The 20540-nt window shown below is 44.1% G+C and overlaps 1 protein-coding gene across 4 annotated transcripts; it reads left to right on the top strand.

The window, feature by feature from the left end:
* The first annotated feature begins 513 nt into the window (after nt 1-513).
* Nucleotides 514-11224, top strand: ccnt2b (cyclin T2b). 4 transcript variants are annotated; one of them, XM_042080919.1, is made up of 10 exons: nt 514-762; nt 1689-1770; nt 2017-2145; nt 3657-3717; nt 3850-3912; nt 4155-4200; nt 5186-5215; nt 6899-7062; nt 8011-8081; nt 8299-11224. In XM_042080919.1, the coding sequence occupies exons 1-10, from the start codon at nt 605-607 to the stop codon at nt 9640-9642; spliced, it is 2148 nt and encodes a 715-aa protein (XP_041936853.1). In that variant the 5' UTR covers nt 514-604; the 3' UTR covers nt 9643-11224. The 4 variants fall into 4 exon arrangements, 3 of the variants coding, with proteins under 3 accessions (XP_041936853.1, XP_041936854.1, XP_041936856.1); XM_042080920.1 differs by lacking the exon at nt 5186-5215 and having other exon boundaries at nt 516-762; XR_006026818.1 differs by lacking the exons at nt 5186-5215; nt 8011-8081; nt 8299-11224 and having other exon boundaries at nt 518-762; nt 4155-4567; nt 6899-7033.
* The last annotated feature ends 9316 nt before the right edge of the window (nt 11225-20540 follow it).

Genomic DNA, 20540 nt, shown 5'->3' with positions numbered 1-20540 from the left:
GGGGGGGGTCAGTATTTATACCGGATCTGTGATCTGTCAGATTTGGTTCCGAGGGAACATGTGATATGTGATGTGTTAATCAATTCCCAACAATTTCACAACAGCTAGTTCTGGAGTAGGCCATTCAACTAGCCAGCTTGCTTACGACGAGACTCAGGCTGCGCAGTTGGCACCCGCTTCCTTATTTGGATTTTGGATTGCCAGGTTTTAGCCTATGACAAAACGGTTGAAATTGAAACTAAGTGATCGTGTATGTGTAGGGTGTATTTCATACACAATCTGGCAACCTGAATGGATCAATGATTTTAAAATGAAGTTTGATGGCCATGCAAATTACAGGAGTTTTCCGGGAGAAATAACAAAACGGGAGGGTGCTGGGAGATGACCTTGAAATACGGGAGAAACCCGGGAAAAACGGGAGTGTTGACAGGTATGCCATATAATCCGGTATGTCTTCTTTTAATCTGCATGTTCTTTCCGCAGGCCCGTCTCCATTTTCTCTCCCGAACAGTAGGTGGCAGCCTGATGCGCGTGAATGCGCGGCCTCTAAACATACTTGCGTCATTTGTGTGAGGAAGAAGAACGTCGGCGCGCCGGGACGAACATGGCGGCTGTATACCGGGGTTCCTCGAAATGGCTCTTCACCCCTGAACAATTGGAAAATACGCCGTCCCGTCGCAGTGGAATCGAGCCGGACAGGGAATTATCTTACCGCCAGCAAGCTGCGAATCTTATTCAGGACATGGGCCAAAGACTCAATGTGTATCCTCTTTAAGATATGAAAGACGCATTCGTGCTAGCTCTTTAGCCAGGCATACGCAGTGCTCATGGCGCCTCGCCTGAAACATCGCCCTCAACATTGTGGATGATGTGGCGTCGAAATCTGTCGTCTGATTGCATCGAATTTGGCTCTTTCTATAGTGGATTTGTGTAAACGGCAAAAATCGACAATTTTAGTTATTGTATTGCAAAATGTTGTGATGAAGTCCTTGATTTAAAGATCAATGTCCGTGGCCTCTTTATATTAGCCTGCGAGCAATGCTAACCAGCTAGGTTGGCTATCGACACAATGTCGAAATGGCGTGCTAGCAACAATGGAGATGCCGTGGTGCATACATTTTGTTGGCTAGCCGTAGCCGGTTTATAAGGGTGAAAGTTTATGATTTATTTAACGATCTGGGTCGCTATTAGCGGGCAAAAAATCCAATTTGATTTATATTGTCATAAATAAGTTATGTCCAATCACATAAACTAGCAAGACTATTTTGATAACCTGATCTCGCCAGTTCACGACAATAGTATCTCGCTAGTCGGCTAATGCTGCGTATTTGATGTCCTAGCTAGCGGCCTAGCATAGGTTACATTTGTTAGCAGGGCCTGCTACCCGGTTTCTGACCCAATCTAGCAAATTTCTTACATAACGTAGTGCTTGAAAATTCATGTCGCAGTTGTCAATATTGGAGATTACAAAGTGAGAAATGCGTCAGTTTGCACATTTTGATGTATATTTGGTTAATGTAATGTGTCTGCAGGACCATTGTCTTAAGAGTCGTCTCTGCTTGATCGGAAATCTTTAGTCATATTGAATCTTTGGACCGTAGTTGCTTTAGTGTATGCTTAGATATTCTGCTGGGTAACAGTTTCAACTCGTTCAGTGCTGTTATTGCCCCTAACCACCCTTTCCCCAGATCTCAGCTCACAATCAACACTGCTATCGTTTACATGCACAGATTTTATATGCTCCACTCCTTCACGAAGTTCCATAGAAATGTAAGTGAAATGTATCAGAATTGGCAGGCTCCGTAAACAAGCTATTATTTATTTATATCTTTATGTTAAACTGCTTCTGTTGTCTATGTGAAAATGTATAAAGTTAAACTGCCATTGCTAGGACAGATTTATTACAGTGTTGTTAAACAGATAACTAATTAGTCTGCTTTGTACACCTTTTCTGTCTGGGATGGCACTCTGGTGGAGTTTTGGTTTGGTCATTTTGCATTGTTTCTCCTTTGGCAGATAATTTCGCCCACTACGTTGTTCTTGGCTGCGAAGGTGGAAGAGCAGCCGAGGAAGCTTGAACACGTTATAAAAGTGTCCCACGCCTGCCTGTACCCACAAGACCCTCCTTTGGACACCAAGAGCAATGTATGTGACAATTCCGTTTGCCCAGTTGGTTTTCTGGGGCCCCAGTGGATCTAGCAGGAAAGAGAACAGTTGGTGTTTTAGTGTATCTGATCTGTGTGTGCGCGTACGTGCGTGCGTGCATGTTTGTAGTGAGCGGGAGAATGCTGCTTGTCTTGTTTGAATGTTTTCGCTGCCACCAAGTCTCTTGCATTGCGGAGTTGAGGGAAAGTGACGTAAACAAGCTCTCAGAGGTTACAGTGTCACATAATAATGTGCAAGCTTTTGTCCTGGCTTGGTTTCTCTCGTTTTATTAATCTGTTAGTGCAGTTGACACAGAGGTGTTTACAGAAAACCTTTATTTGACCCATTCAAGGACTGTCGTATTTACCCAACATATAAAGCTGGCCAAGTTGCATGTTAATTATAGTGTAGAGTTGTCTTGTAAGAAACACATTATTTGTACAAGAAATCCAGTCATGTACTGTAGTCTACGACCCAGAGCAATATTTTCCCGAATAGTGATTTGATATCTAAATTGAGGCCCTTACTGTTTTCCCCTTTGAGCAGTTGCACATTTTCTGTCAATTGTATGTAGTGTACTAGTTTTACTTTTATTCCTACTTCTCTGGGAAATGTAACAGAAGTAGGCTGTAGGTTGATGTAAACTAGGTTATGCTTTAACAGATGCGTATCCAGACGCATAGAAGTGTTCATGGCTTTTTCTGGACCAAAAAGGGATTTAAGCCTTCAATTTAGAATGTAGAAGGAAGAGTAAACCATCATGTGGTTATATGAATGACATATTGTTCTAATTAATACGCATTAATTGTATATTGTTCCAAGTAATATGCATTGATGGTATATTGTACAAATTTAAACTTAGAGAATGGCTTCAGGAAACAAAGTTGAAAAATGAACATTGTATTCTACCAAGCCTATTTCAGTTCAGTCCATGCCTTAATATTTTTTTTACCTCCTAAACAGCAAATTTAAGACATTACATCACACTGGATCAATTGAGCCAGATGGTCAACCATGACAACGGGAATTACATAAGCTGCATAGTTAATACAATACTGATATTCCGGGAAACAGCCTCTGTGCATATCACAGGAGATTTGTCTCTTATGAATAATCAACCCAGTCAGGGTCACTGTAGTACTCTGTGTATTGATCTTGGGTCCCCGTCTCTGGTGGCGCTTAGAGTCTCTAGTGTGTTAAATCCGAGGAGTTCCCTAGATGGGGGAACACTGTTCGGAACAGGTTGGCGTCTCAGACCCCCAACCCTGTCACCTTGGGGGGGGTCATCCTCAGAGATGGTAGGGAGATGTGTCTCATATCCAAGTAAAGAATAAGAATGGGTTGAGTGAAGTGAAAAAGTGTGTTGTCATGAACCAGGGTGGTGGTGGTGGTTGTTAGTGAGGTTCCCCTTTCACTGTGAAGCATTTTGGGCGCCTTAAAAAGCACTACATGAATACAATGTGGCTTGGTGGTGTGGCATTACTAAAATGATTGTGTGTGTTGGACTCCAGGCATACCTTCAGCAAGCTCAAGAGCTGGTCCTTCTAGAAACGATTGTACTCCAAACACTCGGTGAGTATTACCACACACTACTTCTCTCTTGTCTGGGCACACGCGTCATTCCTTAGACCTAGACGCCCAACTTGTGTTTTATTTCTTGACGAATGGGCAAACGGTGTGCTCTAACCTTGTATTATATTCCAGGGTTTGAAATTACAATAGAGCATCCACACACAGATGTTGTGAGATGTTCCCAGCTAGTCCGAGGTAGAGCATTTTACTTTTCTCTTTCCCTTTCTTACACCACGGTTACACGACCTTAACACATAATGTTAAAGTGACACATAGGTGGTCTAGTGGTGATCCCGATCGTTCCGATCCTCTACAGTATTATACAGACAGCTGAGAGTCTGTTTTCTAGAACCTCTGTAACATACATATTTATATATTTATATATAAATGATTTTGTTGCTTTGGAGTCATGTTTCCTTTTTGTTTTGCTTCCACAGCGAGCAAGGATTTGGCCCAGACTTCCTATTTCATGGCTACCAACAGGTTGTTATCCTGACCCTCTTTGTTGCACTATGATGGCACACTATAGCTTCCTGTTCCGCAGGGTACGCCTTCCTGCGTCCAACACCCTCCTTGCGCCAGGGCCCCTGGGAAACCCCCCTGGCTGTCGCACGCACGTGTGTCCACGTGTGTGTTGGCGGTGGGTGGGTCAGTACCGGCCCTGGCTGCAGTGCGGTGTAAAGTACGAGGGTCTGGAGTTGGCGCGGAAGGGCCGTATGCCCCATAGTGAAGTGTAGTGGTGCTATTGAGCTTCCCGTTGCTTGGTTCAGAGTGCATAGGTCTAATGACACAATTGGTAGCCTGAATATCTGCTAAAGGTTGCAAGGGTGTTAACTTAGAGATTGTCCCGGTAAGTATAACAAGACATTCCCTTTTTTATTTCCTTCACGCTAATGAAATTTAAATAATTTAATCATTTTGAAAAAAGCTTGTGTGTGTGTGATACGTGTGCGTAGCTAGTATAGTTATAAAACGTATAATAAATCAATATTTGATATTTTATTGATCATTTGAATTGAACGTTTGAGAAGGAACTTTATTGTGTTTTCCGGACTTAAGTCACTCTCCCTTAATCCTGACTCCGAGTTAATATGCGAGTCATACTGACTGCAGCCTGGGACATAGATAGCCTGCGACTGCTAAGTGCGTCTGGTGGGGCAGGGCCAGACTGGTTAGAATCGGCTTCGGTTGAGTATCGTGTGCAGTTGAGCCCTCCTCATCTATTCAGTTTCTTATAGAAGCAGTTTCCAGTAAGTGCACAGTCCATGTAAGTGTGTCTGCGGGCATTAAAATGATCAGTTGGATGCAACCATACAAACAGCTGGGTCTATTAGTGTATGTGTCGACCTAAAAACAAGATAAAGCTAACGGAAGCACTGGCATTTTTAAAAAATAAATCTTTTGTGTTTTTTTTTATTTTATTTTTATCTATACACGTTTTCTTCAATAGCTTGTTTTGTATTTTCAGATCTAAATTCCGCGAGCTGAACATGTTATGGTTAGTTCCTCGCAGAATGCATACATTTTGTGTAAATGTAACTGACATAACATTTATGAATGCAAGTTGTATAAATTTAGTCAAGTTAATCCTTGGGGAAGTGGTATGGATGTGTGTGGATATGTGTAGATAAAGTTAGACTTGAGAAGCGTGCAAGCTGTTTACTTCCCCTTAAGTTTTATTTTGCCGCTTGCTACGTTTCACACTTAAACGCACATGCATCCCAGTATGGCATAGTTAACAAGGCATTAGTAAAATTGACTTTCAGTCCGGAAAATACGATTTTTTTTTTTTCAAATTGCTAATTTAATTAGTTGAATAACATCATAGATATTTTATTAGTGAGATTGTTGATTTAGAAAAAAATGATTTATATCTGTGACAGCACAGCAGTTGTACGGTGTCTGGATTGCAAGGAAAGCAAAGATTTCAAGTAAATTTGATCCTAACGAGACTCTCTCTCTCTCTCTTTCTCTATTAATTGGCTCGTTAACAATGAACCGCTGGTTATTTGCCAGACTGTGCGCCCGTGTTTTGAGTGTGTGTGTGTGAAAGGGGAGATGAATGAATTGGGTTCTCTTGTCCACCGGATTTCTCTCACGGTCACTCTCACAAGCCTTCAAGGTCCCTGCTGTCAATTCGACCTCCAAAAAAACAAATCCCCAAAGCTGGGCTCCACTGGAATCATGTAGCCCTCGGCCAGCCTCTGTTGAAACGCCGGAGCGCTGTGCGAATCCATGTCCAGACATTGTACATGCTCTCTGTGGATCTCTCTGTGACCAGACTAAACCAGGTTGGCCCCCTTTAGGCCAGCCTGTGTCCAGGATGTGCCTTTATATCTCCAAGTCCTCCATCAGTATTGTTGACCCATATTCCATGCCTCCAATATGTTGCTTTTGGACAACATGGGGGGTCGTTTTAAGTTCACTGGGTGGGAGGTCTCCTGGCAGTCCTTTAAAATAAACACCCAAATGCCAGTGTTATGGAAACCGTATAGACCTGAGGGGTACGCTATGTAGAGAGATTAGTGGTATGTTTAAAGCTCAAAGCCAGAGAGGTGTGTTCAAATTTGGCAAACAGAAACCAACATCTGTGCCGATTGCCTTGTTGCTTGCCATTTTTGTGAAAAAGTTTCAAGCGAACTATTTGAAAGCGATTTAAAAGTTCAAAGAAAATGCGTTCACAACAAATTTGTCTCTGTTTGCCCAATTGGAATGCACCTCTGACTTCAGGCTCAACACAGCACTAATCACATTTCGTAGTAAAATCCCCTCTATGAGGTGTTGGGTTGAAATGAGTGTTCTGCCATGTGCTTACCCAACTCTCTATCTCTGATTGGCAGCTAGTTTGACGTTTTTGCTATTCTCCCAGTATCACGTAGCAGACACTCAATACATATGCTCCATAAACCCAGTAGCTCCACCTTACATCATATAAGCAGACACAATAGATGTTTAGAGTGACAAAAGGTCATAGCACCATTTTATATGCTGACGATTTGTGTTTATTGTTAAATTATTATGCCATGCAGGTGAATCTGTTGAGATTGTAGAATTGTTATTTAGTAGCCAGTGGTGGCCTCGGGGACTAACGGAGCGGCTCCCGTCCCCTTCTGTGTGTCTGTGCACCTCTCTTGCATGTTCCGCTCCGCCCTCTGTCCGTCCTGCCTCCGCGGCGCTGCAGTCTCCACCTCACCACGTTCTGCCTGCAGCACCGTCCCCAGGTGGTGGCCTGCGTCTGCATCCATCTGGCCTGCAAGTGGTCCAACTGGGAGATCCCCATCTCCTCTGACGGCAAGCACTGGTGGGAGTACGTGGACACCTCAGTCACGCTCGAGCTCCTCGACCGTAAGTCGTCTTCTAAGTCTTTTGATCGCTCGCTCTCGTTTTAATTTGATGTCTCTTCTGTTCTGAACACTTCTGTAGCTTTAATAGGCTGAAGTGCTGTACGTGGCACCCCACACTTGAGGTGATTGCTGCAATAGGGCTGAACGATTTGGGGGAAATATCTTCCTGCGTTTTTTTCTGACAGATGTTGTTGTGATTTAATGTGCAATATCATTTTTGAAAGTAAAGCCTCAGTTCAATATTCACTATGGTTATGGTATTTAGCAGACACTTTTGTCCAAAGCGACATACAAATAACAACAATGCAAAGTTAAATTTAACAGTAAACATTAAAAAAGTTGGTAAGACTATATGATGCATACAAAAATTAAATATGACTTCTTAGGCAGGACCAGCACTTATTTTGCTTGCCTTTTTCAATGTACATTTATTGTACTGCTGCCTATGGTGCTTTTTAAAATGTAGGTACATTTTCATCGTGTTGCGACTGGAAGTAGCAAAATACTCCCAAACAATCAAGAGCCATGAGCTCCAGGATTAATTGCAGCCTTTGATTTCCTAATTGCATTGGTTTCCTAATTGCGGTTTTGATTAAAAATGAATGAATCGTTCAGCCCTATACTGCAGGGTTTCATCCTAAAAGGCCTTCATTAGGCATCTCTGCAGCACTGAAGTCCAGATGATTTGTTTATCTTCATCTCCAGTTAAATGCATGCTTAGTATCACTCTTTCTAACACTTTTTTTGCTGAGGTCTATAGTTTGTCATTTGACACACAACATCCCACTACTACCACCACCATGATGCTTCATACATGCTTCACATTAACAGTCCTATCTTAAGTACCAAACACACCATTTACAACCATCAGACATAGACACAGAAGTGCCTTAGTGTCGGACATGGAGAACCCATGCCATGCTAACTCTGTCTTTGCTCTCTGGTGCAGAACTGACTCATGAGTTCCTTCAGATTCTGGAGAAGACCCCCAGCAGACTGAAGCGAATCAGGAACTGGAGGGTACGTAGCAGAGGCATGAGCCAGTCTGTCCTCTGTGCTGCGCTTAGTTATAGAAGAACCCCCTTTGGGCATATGGTGTAATGTTATAATCTTTCAATCATTAATCAGCTCTATTTGTGGAAAATGAGTTGCTGTTAATAAGTTACGTGATAACTGGATAGAAATCCTTCTTATGAATAGCACTAAGACCCTCCCCCCCCCCCTCTTCCTTGTGTAGGCTAACCAAGCGGCGAAGAAGACTAAGACAGACACGTCGTCAGCGGACTCCTCATTCCAAGGCCTGTGTCTGGCCAAGAACAGCTCGCTGGACAGCCTGCTGGACATGCGGAGCAGCGCCTTCTCCGACCTCTCCAACTCCTCCACCTCCTCCTTCCAGCTGGACCTGCCGTCCAGCTCAGCGCCGTCGCTCTCCCTCAACGGCATGGCGGGGCTGCCCGCGTCCGCCTACCCATTCCCAGCTTCCTCAGCGCAGGCGTCCGACGTCTACAGCCTCAAGGCGGACACCCTCAGCGGGCCTCTGGCTACCCAGCAGCCCCTGCTTCACCAGGCGGCGCTGCCCCCTCCGCCACCCCCAGCCCCCGCGCCCATGAGGCTTTCGCTGGACAAGTACCGGGAGAAGCAGGCTGCCGAACTCGCCATGGCCAAACGCCGCGAGGCAGAGCGCAGCGATGCCTCGGCCACGGCTACCACAGCTCAGCCGGAACCGCACCGCAAACACGCGCACCACCACCACGGTAGCGGTGGCAGCGGTCACCTGCAAGCGCTGGGCTCTGGCGGCGACGGGTCGGTGCGGGTGAAATACGCGGTGCCCGGCGCCGATCCTTCGTCATCCTCCTCCTCGAGGTCGTCATCCAAGAGCCTGAAGCGGCGGCTGCCGGCGGCCGAGAACGGCAGCGGAGGCGGCAGCCAGGAGGAGCTCCGAATGAAGATCAAAGTGTCCGAGCGGCACGCCGCCTCCTCCTCCTCCTCCTCTTCCTCCTCGGGCGGCTACGGCGGCCTGGAGGTCCCCGGGGGCGGCATTGCCGGCAGCGGCTCGAGCGGCGGCAAGAGCAAGCACGCCAGCCCGCGCCAGAGCAGAGACAAGCACCGGGAGCACTCGAGCCACCGGCAGTCCAAACACGGCCATTCCCACTCCAGCAGCGGCGTGCTGTCCCTGGGCGGCCACGGCGACGCCTCGTCCGCCTCTTCCTCCTCCTCCGGTCACCACGGCCACCACCAGCAGTCGCAGGCACACCACGGCCACCACCACCACTCGTCCAAGTCCAGCCGCAGCTCCAAGAGCTCTGGCGGATCCTCCCACCACCGCAGTAGCGGCAGCACCGCCAGCGTCCAGCAGGAGGTGCTGTGCCAGAGCGCCGGGCTTGGTGCGGCCTTCCCCGCCACGGGGCTGCCACACCAGGCCGCGTACGGATCCCTGAGCACCTTAGTGAAGGCAGATAAGAAGCAGAGCGAAGGTCATGGGGCCGACGCCTCGCTGGCCCTTAACGGCCAACACATGGACTACGAGGATACCTTCAACATGCTCGACTCCTTGCTAAGTGCCCAGCAAATGAACTTCTAGATCTAGAAGAGAAAGACGGCGAGTCAAGTGAGAGAAAAAGAGAAACCCTGCGAGTTTTAATTTATCTCCATTTATCAGAGTTAAAACATACACATACACAATTGTGTTGTTTTTCTTTTTTTTTTTTTCTTTATCATAGTAAATGAGTAACCTCCGCATTTACAAATCTTGACCTGAAACTGCGTCTCGCAACAACAAAAAAATCTATATATATAAATATATTAATATAGATAGTCAAATGCTACTCTGGAAAAAAAAAAATATGTGAAGTATTTCCACCTGACGAGGCTTCCTGCTAGATCTACTGCTTCTTCGAGCTGTTGGAACTCAGGTCAAGACGTGGTCAAGATGAAGACGTGGTTCGGTTTCATTTAATGAGATGTTTTATACCGTTTGTGCTTGTTCCAATCAAAGGGAGAACTTCGAGTTCTGATGACTGTTTACAAGACGTGCAAAAGAGGAGAAACTGTTTTTCGCGCATTTTTGTATTTCTAAACTCTATTCCTCAAACGCTCAGGTTTGGAGATGCTTAAGGATGTAACAACAAAAAAATATGAAAAAAGAAAAAGTCTATATACATTACATAAGCACGTACGTACATACAAACAAACAAACAAACATATCTACACAAGATTATTATGTTGGTCCAATGGTGAATTTTTTTAGGGCAGATCTTCAGCATCGTGTTCTGGGTCCGATCATCCGCTCAGCTGCTATTAACGATACCGGGACGGAAAAAGCCCAGTCGGAACTGCTCTGCTCCGCTCCGCTCCGCTCCTCTCTTCCGCGCGCACTGCCCCTCTTTGACTACTGACATACAGCCTCTCCACCCGAGGGGCACCGACGTGGCACAGCAATAAACATGCCAGCCGAGCGAGCGAGCGCGCCGAGGCGAGCCTCGCGGTTTGACCTGTGGCAGAAGCGGAGCGTGGCCGGAGAAGTGGAGACCAGACGGGCAGCGTGGATGCCCGAGGGGTGGCCCTGGAGGGCAGGGAGAGTGTTCTGAACTGGGCCGTGGTGTTCTAAAAAGTCTGTCAGTCCCAAACAGGTTCATGTTCCAGGTGTGTGTGTGTGTGGGGGGGGGAGGAGGCTTGTAAGTTTTTTGGCGAATTCATAGACTTACGACCGTAAAACTGGATGCCAAAGGTAGTGCCTAAAACTCTTTAGCAGATTACAGTCAGACTTTTAAATTACGTTTACAAGAGTTTCATTTCTTTCTTTTTTTGTCTATAAAAATGCATTTTAGAAGAGCTTCGCTCAGTGTCACCCCCAAGATGGGAAGTAAAAAAGAATTGTGAGATGACTTTGTTTTAATTAAGCCCCCCATTCGCACCATGCAAACAAAACAAAACAAAAAAAAAACATGATTCTGGGTACAGCCTAATGTTTTATTCCTTTTAATATGCAGATTCTTGATTGTTTTTGAATGTTATTCAGACGCATTTCTGTTCATTTGTGGGTTTGTGAAACGTGCTACTAGTGATTTTACTCCACATAGGATTTGTGTAGCTTAAAACAGACTGTCCCCAAAATCTTGATGTCCAGTGTTTCAATGAGAATAAACCATATGCATCTCAGTGAACTGGGCTGTGTGTGTTGTCTTTCCACACCATACACACACTCTCCCATTACACACATACACACAGACTCACACCATCTCAATGACCTGACGTGTTTGTTTTCTGCTAATTAATGTAATTATTTAAATTGTAATATTACATTTAATCTAATTAAGTACTTTCATGAGTATTAAAATATTTTTTTTCTTTACTTTTTTTGAAAGTAAGTCAAATAAACGAGTATACCATCGTGAAATCCCTACCACAAAAGCCCTAGATGGAACCACCATCATTAAACCATGTTTAATTACACATCTTGTCACGACACTTTTAATCAAGGGTTAATTTACAAAAAGCGATAAGTGCCATTTTATTATATTTTTGTAAATTGTTTAAAATTGTGAATTTCAAGTAATAATATAGCTGCAAGCAGCAATGAGGGGGCCAAGCAGTTAGTTCAGCAGGCCAGATTAACCATGTAAGTCAATGCCGTTGCATCAGACATATAGCCTTAAGCAGTCACAGCAAGTTCCATGCCATACAACCCAAGATTGGCTGAGTTACAAGGTCAAGTTTCACATCAAAACATAACTGATTTTGTGGGGCTGAACCAGGGCTGAGTGTCGCCGCCCCCTCCCCCAGCCAGCCCACCGCCGCAACCGCCCCTGCCCATCCCACCCCGCCCCACCCTTGCACGCACGCATTAGAATTAACTGGATGGAACTCGCTGTCATCAGTTTCACATCAAAAATAAAAGATTGACTGAGATATGATCACACTTGCTGTGATTTAAACATAGAGGTCAACAATTGACGTCATAGGGTGTGTTGAACTCGGCTTGGCCCAAGGATTCCAATGATACCTCATTTTGCCATTCGGGTCAACAGGTCAAAAGTTACGTCCGTAAACACAAGTCCAACTTTGGCCTGTTGGTGGCGCTAGAGCGCTTGAGGTGCCGGCATGAAACTTGGTGAAATGAATTATTGGACTGTCCCCAATTAGTGTGCAAAATTGTATAACTTTTTACCAGACGGTTCTATGGGCTGCCATTGACTTCCATTGCAAAATAATGCGCATCAGCAACTACTGGCCAAAATGCATTTTTGTCAATTACGGTGCCCCCTAGAGGTCAAATGTCACCCAATTTCTTGAGCGTCCTCCCGATGGGGTCTGAGGTACATGTACTAAATTTGGTTTTGATACATGAAAGCGTTGCTGAGATATGAAATCACTTCCTGTTTGGCGGCTTCGCCGCAAATTTCGATTGGCTGGTACAGGTCAATGCTTCTGTCAATTGTTCCAGAAAGCAATGCACTCATCAGGCATGGTCTGAAGATGGTCTCTACCAATTTTGGTGAAGAACAGATGAAATTTGTGACCTGCGAAAACTTGTACGTGTTTTTGATTAAATCCAATATGGCGGCCGAATCAATTACGATGATATCACAAATTGGCTTGGGTCGACCTAAGGACCTCCAACAGTATTATCAGACACCAGTAGTGCATTTTAATTCTAAGCACAACTGCTGCTACAGGCCAAAAGGCATGTTTCTTAATTACAGCGCCCCCTAGAGGTCAAAGGTCACCAGATTTCTTGAGCGTCCCCCTGATTGGGTCCTGAGTCCATGGACTAAGTTTGGTTATGATAGATGAATGGGTTGCTGAGATATGAGCTCACTTCCTGTTTGGCGGCTTCGCCGCATATTTCGATTGGCTGTTACGGTCAAACGGTTTGAGTTCCGAAGACGAAAAGTGATAACTTTTGTGCGGCTTGGTCTGAAGAGCATGTGTGTCAAGTTTGGTGACGATCGGATAAAATTTGTGACCTGTGAAGTTTTAGTTTCACTTTCACTAAAATCCAATATGGCGGAAAATCCATCATGGCGGAAAATGACGTCATAGGGTGCGTTGAACTCGGCTTGGTCCAAGGATTCCAACGGTACCTCATTTTTCAAAATCGGATCAACAGGTCAAAAGTTACGTGCGTGAACGCACGTCCAACTTTGGCCTGTTGGTGGCGCTAGAGCCCTCGAGGAGCCGACATGAAACTTGGTGAAATTAATCATGGGACTGTCCCCAATCGGTGTGCCAAATTTCACAACTTTTTACCAGACGGTTCTATGGGCTGCCATAGACTCCCATGGCGGAAGAAAGATGTTAAATAATAATAATAATAGTAAGAAATCATAGAAACACAATGGGGCTTCGCAGCTTCGCTGCTTGGCCCCCAATTAACCAAACTGAGGTTGTGGTGTTTTGCTTAGCTTAATTTGGTTGGGTATTACTTGGAATACACATGGAAAGCCATGTTTTTTATAAAGGCATATTTGTAAAATAAATAAATAAAAGGATTATCTGTCTTTGCGAATCTGTACATAAATGCTTATGTAGTTTTGAACCAATCTATTTATGTGAGATTGCTGATGGGTTTACTCAAAAGGGTTTGCAACTGTGCCTCATGTAAACCGGCCGCACGGGTCTGTAGTTCATTGTGGTGCCTCTGGGTGGAGATGTTGAGTTGCGCTAGCCGAAGCCATACATCGAGGTGCTTAAGCCCAAAGTATGCTCCCGCGTCTGCGTTAGATCTGCGGCTCCGGTGCTAGCGCTGCTTCCGACCTGCAGATGGATAAAGAAACTGGTCCTCAGGACTCAGCCGACGCCTGGCTGTCCTCGGAGAATACGGACTGATTAATAGGCTGTGTCGCAGGCGTTGTGCTCATAGCTCTGTAAATGCGTCCCGCCAGGTGCTTGCGTTCGGCCACATTTTGCAGAGGTAAACGCACGGAAATAAGATGGTCCACTTTCCACGCCCAAAACTCCCAGGCTAGCAAACATCGTGCATACTTAAAAGTAAATTTGTCGCCCAACTCAAACCTGGCTAATTTCAGCAGCTTTCTTGGGGGGGAAAAGTAGCCTAGCCTACTCGTTGAAGTAATAATTATTTGGCTACCTCCAGTAGAATTGTGATTGAGTGCCTCTGCCAATATCTGCAAATGCCTTCAGGCCCTTCTTCCTTTCTCCTGGACAGACGTAGTGCTTTGAAGCCATTTTCTACATTATCTAAAAGCTGCTGCTGCTCCTAGGGCTTTTTTTGGAGGTAAATGCCATCAGAACAGGTGTAACTTTCAGAGAAGAGCCATTTGGAGTGGGAAAGTGCAGATGAAGCCACTTTGGCAGGTGAATTGTTGCCACTCTCCCTTATACACAACAGGAGGCTGCCTGTCTGCCTGTCTGCCTGCCTGCACCCCCAAAAAAGATCTCGCATACATCTGATAGCTCTCTCTTAACTTAAATTGCAGGGGGTCTGAGAGGCATATTTCTTTTTGTACACTTCACCAACTCATGTATAGCTGAAGCCTGGCAGGTCAAGGTGCCATTTTCTTCAGCTTTTGAGAAAGTGGTCGGAATGGAAGGTGAGCGACTGTTAAGAAGTTCACCCGGGTGACGTGTGTGCTGCAGCTCCGTGCGTCAAACAAGTCTATTTATTCTTACGCATGCTTTCGCAATAATTTTTCTGTAATGAGGACTCATTAGCCAGTTAAGCGTCTGTTTTATACTAAGATGATGACAAGGTGTTCATGGTTGTCAGAATTCTGTGTTGAGACTAAGTAAATTCACTTGTGTTGTTAGTAATGATTTCAAGCAATGATGGATAACAATGTTTTTATTCTTTTTTTTCTGAAATAAAGTGTGAGTCGGAAACCGCTGGCAGCCTTCTCGCCTTATCGTCGAGTGCCTTCTCATGCCTGGGAACAAACAGTCACGCTGAGAGCATAGGGCCGTGGAGAAAGGAGTCAGAGTTGTTGCTGTAAAGAAAAAACGTTCTACTTTTCTAGCTATTTCTCCTTCTTTCTCTCGCTCTCTTTCTGTTTTTTTTCCGAGGGCGACTTTCGAGCGAGTGGAAATCCATACTCTCTGTGGCCGCGTCTCCTAGACTGGCAGTGCGCGCAGGCTGAGGGAACAAATGAGGTTTGTCTGAAAATGGACACCCTCCCCAGACCCTGTGATTTAATCACACGCGCACACACACTCTCTCCTACTGATTCAATCAGGACCTCTCTCGCCCGCTCATGTGGCTTCCTCAGACGGACCACCGCTCCAAGACCGCATCCCTTGTCACTTAACCAATCAGGAGTGATGAGGTGACCATGGCGACCGTGGCCTCCCCTCTTGGCTTCCTGCTGCTGGCTTTCCTCACATACAGACCACAGACACAGGAGCCCACTATATGCTAAAGTGTCCTTTTTATAATGTACTTACAGAGGTAATAATAATGTACCCCACCTGTTATTACATGTTAATAACCTTTACCACATGTACATTTTCTTTATATAATATGCTTTATTGTGTGTACATTGTATATAATTGTGTTATTGTACATTCATATTAATAGCATAAGTGCATATTATTAATATTAGTGTATAATATATAATGCAATATTCAGGATTCCTACAGGTCATGGAATTTCTGGAATAATGGAATTTTAATCTCTATTCCAGACATGGAAAGTCAGGGAATTTTATCATTTTGGAGGGAATATCAGGCTATTTTGTTGTAGCAGTTTAAAATTTACTCGCCAAACTACATTAATACAAATATATTTTGACTCAGCGTTGATGTTTATCGGGTTATTATCTTTTTCCATTTCAGGTTAGTACCATTCATTATATAGTGGTCATGGACATTCAGTTTTTTTGTTGGGAAAAAGTCATGGAATTTTACATTAGACAGAGTGGGAAGCCTGAATATTATAATCATAGCCACTCTTTTAACTCTGCAATTAATAAACAATTTATTACATATTACTTCAGGATGCTTTACATGAAGTAGAGCTATAGTGAACCAAAATTGTAGCATACAAATATTGGTTAAAGTGCAAGCCCAGTGTCTGTAGGGCTGATGTATAATTTTAACCTGTAGGAGGATATTTCTTGTTGTTTATTTGTAGTAGGCAGAGACTGGCAGCCAGAGCAGAAAGTTGAATGAGTGGATTGTTTCTTCAGAAACGGGAGGCAGATATAAATACCTCTGAAGATTGATGTCGACTCTGATCGTCTCGTCACCTGAATGACGCACATCGGAGACTTTGGCGTTCCTCAAACAAAGCAACCAGGACTTTGTGTTTCTCCCTGATAAACGGCAAACAGCCTCTTTGAACATATTTCACGTCAGAGAAACTGCAGTTATTGGATCAGCAACATAAATCAGACTGGTCTAAAACAGGAGTAGACCCTGGGGCCAATTGGGCTGTGATTGGGCCCTTATCCTCGATGGAACCAAGCCAAGTCTTCTATCTATCTTTCTATCCATCTAACTGTGATCCTTGGAGTTGTGTGTAAACATCTCCCTCCGGTCACCCATGTGTGTGTGACTCTCTCCAGACGCTTATTTAAAGCTGTCCCCTCTCACATACCCGGGTGATTAGCAGATTGTGAGCCGCTTCTCGTTTCATCAATTATTCACCGGGCCTTTGACGTTTGAACTAATTACAGCTGCAAAGTGACCCAGTTGGGTTATTTATGCATTGCAACCAAGGGGGGGGGGGGATTGAGGTGCCGTAAGTGGGCCAACTGCTGGCAAAATGGCCACCGTCGTGCTGGGGGAAAAAAATGAATGATAGCACAGCAAGTATGGTGGATGGCCATAAGAAAAAGTTGAAAACTCAAACGTTGGTGAATTAACTTTTCTCGACACAGGGCTTACACCAAAGAAGGGGAAAAAGTTCCACTTTGAACTTCATAAGGTTTTATTTAAAAGGTTCGAACATTTTAAATGACTGATAAGGTAACAAGAACAAGGTATCTACACATACCTTTTGGAAAGAGAATTATGTAGAACTTTAAAGTGTGCAGTTGGCAGAGGCGCCATCCGTTAAGTCTGGTGCATGCCTCGTAAAAGAGCCAGACATATGAGACCCATGACGACTCATCTGCCAAGCTTTCATTTCTAACTTGCCTTCTTCAGCAAACAGGGACAAGGAACAGAGACACAGCCGAACAACAGTAGATGAGGCTCAGCATGTTACCGTGCCTCATTTTAAGTCCAAATTACTTTTTTATTTTTATTGTATATGTTTAATGGTTATAACATATTCCATACTCATGTCATCATTAAGTAAAATATACAGTCAAATGTCATCATTAAGAAAAAAAAATACATTAACTCATACTGCCACCTCTGATGAGTCTGACATTCTGGCAGTCTATCTGACATCTGACATGAAGTTGGTCCTTACCCACACTGCATTTCTAGGTCTCTGAGCAGGAGTGGTTGTCCCAGGTGAGATGCTGTTCATTAAAGATGAAACTGTGTGTAAGTGGGACGATTCTCCACAGCTGGTTTGAGTGGCTGAACACACAGCGAATTCCCCAGACTCCAACCACCATCACTCAACCAGAGTCTTAACCAGGTCAGGATGTTCTGAGTCTTACAGCAACAACTTCATTTTAACAAATTGTGTCACTTTAGTGTACCTATTAACCATCTATTTTTTTTCTTCTGGTAGGCCCAGTGTTGAACTTTTCCTGCATGGGATCGGAGCTCACTTGGGGGAGGTGCTAGTGTTGTGGCTAAGGGATATGGCTAGCATGCAGCAGCCACAAAAGTTGTGGGTTCGAATCCCGACTGCCACCCTTGTGGTCTTGAGCTAGGCACCCAACCCCGAGTTGCTCCAGGGATATTGGCTACAGCAATTGCGCTGTAAGTTGCTTTGAATAAAAGCTAAATGCTACTATATAACAATCTTTCTACTATATAATGTGGCTCTGAGCCACTAAAGTTCAGACCTTTGTTGACACTTTTATCCACAGCAACTTATATGTCAGCTATTAAAAGGGCCAGCCTTGCTGAGATGGCAACTGGGAATTGAACCCACGACTTTTCTGACTTGTATATGGTAACCCAGCTCCTCAGCCACTATGCTTCTACTGACTCTAACAGTTTGATAACTATCTAGAGTCTTATAGTGGCTACTAATTTCAAGAAAATGTTAGCATACCTGTTAATCATCTATTTTTTTCTGGAAAGCCCAATGTTTGGGGTGGTGCCAGTGCAGTGGATAAGGGAAGTGGTTAGCATGCAGCAGCCACAAAAGTTGTGGGTTTGAATCCCGGCTGCCTCCATTGTGATCTTGAGCAGGGCATTTAACCATGAATTCCTACATCAATTGTACTGTAATCTGTAAATTGCTTTGGATGAAAGTAAAATAATAATCATCTTTCTACTATAGAATGTGGCTCAGGGCCATGTTGGTCCTGAGCACTAAAGTTCAGAGCTTTGGTTTTTAATCCATTGACACTTTCATCCAAAGTAACTTACAGTACATATGCCAGTTAATACTAGGGTCAGTCGCCCCTGAATTAACTCAGGATTAAGTGCCTTGCTCAAGTGGAAACTGGGATTTGAACCCACAACTTTTCTGGATGTTGCATGCTAGCCCAGCTCCTTACCCATTATGCTACCACCACCCCTAAAACAGTGACAACTTTCATACCAGAGGTGTGTTCAAAATTCACAAACATAGGCGAACATTTGCTAAAGTTTGCAAACAGTTTTCTGTTAGCCTTGAGTTTTCGCTAAGTTTTCGAGTTTTTTGCAAACAATCGCAAACAGTCTGAGGAGGTAGTTCTCCGCGAACATACAGCGGAACTGGACGCGAGTTTGACTAAGGTAACAATGCAATTACCGCTACAATGGAATGGTAACACCAAATGGTTCAAATTTAACTGTTCAAAGAAAACATGTTCACCATGAATGTTCGCCACTGTTTGCCAAATTTGAATGCACCTCAGGTTTCATGTCAAACAACCAAAGATGGCTGAGATATAAGGTCACGTCCTGTTTGGCGACTTCAGAACTCCCACAGCATTGACAGACACCAATAGTAAGTTTAAATTCCAAACACATCAACAATTACAAGCCAAAATGGATTTTTTGCCCCCTAGAGGTCAAAGGTCACCAAATTTCTTGATCATCCTCCTAATGGGGTTCAAAGTCCATGTACCAAGTTTGGTTTTGATACTTAGGCCTAGTCCACACGTACCAAACCGATCCTTTTTTTCCCTCAGTCTTCCCTGGAACCGTATCAAGAATATTTTCGTCCAAACGGATCCATCTCAACACGTTATTTCATATCCCAGGCCTATAGGTGGCACTGTTTGTTACAGAAATTGACCAAAGCTTGCGCGCTGTGTAGGCCATACAAACAGACGTAGGCTACAACGAAAATGGCTAGTGCAAGGAAACCAGAATTGTTTGTGTGGACTTATAGTGAACTGTCAATTGTAGTCAACTGTAAAACTAATAAACTTAATTTTTTACGGTTTGTGAAGGATGCAGTCCCATCCTTTATTTGGCTAACGCAGGTACACATAATCTCCTTTACTTTCTTTGGTTGTAGGATAGTCCGCGATTCACATTAAGGCTAGGCGTAGCCTACTTGGGTTCTAGGCTATTCCGTCACCACATTTATAATATTGCTATAATACCTTCGTTAGTAACAGTCGATACTTTTGCCTGCATCAAATCGCGCATTCGCATTTAGTGCGCATCTACCATAGGCTTAACATGAGTTCTAAGCATCTTTGTATGCTCATATCTGACTTCACTAGACTATGAATGCATTTATGTAATGTAAAATTTTACATGTAAAATAAATGAATGACACCGGCACTACGCACAAATTAATTTAAACTTACACTGCACTTCCCTAATAACTTCTGACTACAACAGTCCACCAGTGTTCAGTCCACCAAGTCATAACCTATTGGCGCTGCGCAGCACCAGTTGTGATATTTATCCTACTGAGTGTAATCGTAGGTAATGTCATGTATGAAAACTAGTATTGTTAGGCAATACTATAAAGTGTCAAGTCTAGGGCAGCTAAGGTGTGGCGATGACATCATCAAGGATATGCGGTTTCGCCGTCCAAACGAACTCACAAGGGCTACGGTTTCAGATTTTTCCACCCTGGGACCAGGTTTCAAAAAAGTGCGGTTTAGGGCAGTGCGTTTACAGGATTAGTTTGGACGATCGGCCAAGACGAAGCAAAACTGGTGCGTTTAACCCAAAAAGCGTCTCCGTGTGGACGGGGCCTTAAAAGAGTTGCTGAGATACTTTTACACAGCCTTTTGATATATTTTCATTTTTCTTTATAAAAAAAAGAAACTGCCTTTCTTGGCCAGGGCTCACTTGGAAAGGAGACTCAATGTGACTATCCTGGTTAAACAAAGGATAAAAAAAGAGCTTACTTCCTGTTTGGCTGTGACTGGCGAACAATTTTGAAAATTGCTCCAGAAAGTAATGCATGTGTAAGGCATGGTCTGAAAATCATGTGTTTCA

This window comes from Alosa sapidissima, chromosome 23, assembly GCF_018492685.1.
Source record: "Alosa sapidissima isolate fAloSap1 chromosome 23, fAloSap1.pri, whole genome shotgun sequence".
Classification (NCBI taxonomy): Eukaryota; Metazoa; Chordata; class Actinopteri; order Clupeiformes; family Clupeidae; genus Alosa; species Alosa sapidissima.
Note: the sequence above shows the minus strand (reverse complement) of the source record. Positions and strands in the feature narration are given on the sequence as shown.

Coding starts and splice junctions, on each gene's coding strand:
- ccnt2b (XM_042080919.1), top strand. CDS start 605: ATGGCGGCTGTATACCGGGGTTCCTCGAAATGGCTCTTCACCCCTGAA. Junction 2,146..3,656: donor CTTTGGACACCAAGAGCAAT/GTATGTGACAAT, acceptor GTTGGACTCCAG/GCATACCTTCAGCAAGCTCA. Junction 7,063..8,010: donor CACGCTCGAGCTCCTCGACC/GTAAGTCGTCTT, acceptor TCTCTGGTGCAG/AACTGACTCATGAGTTCCTT.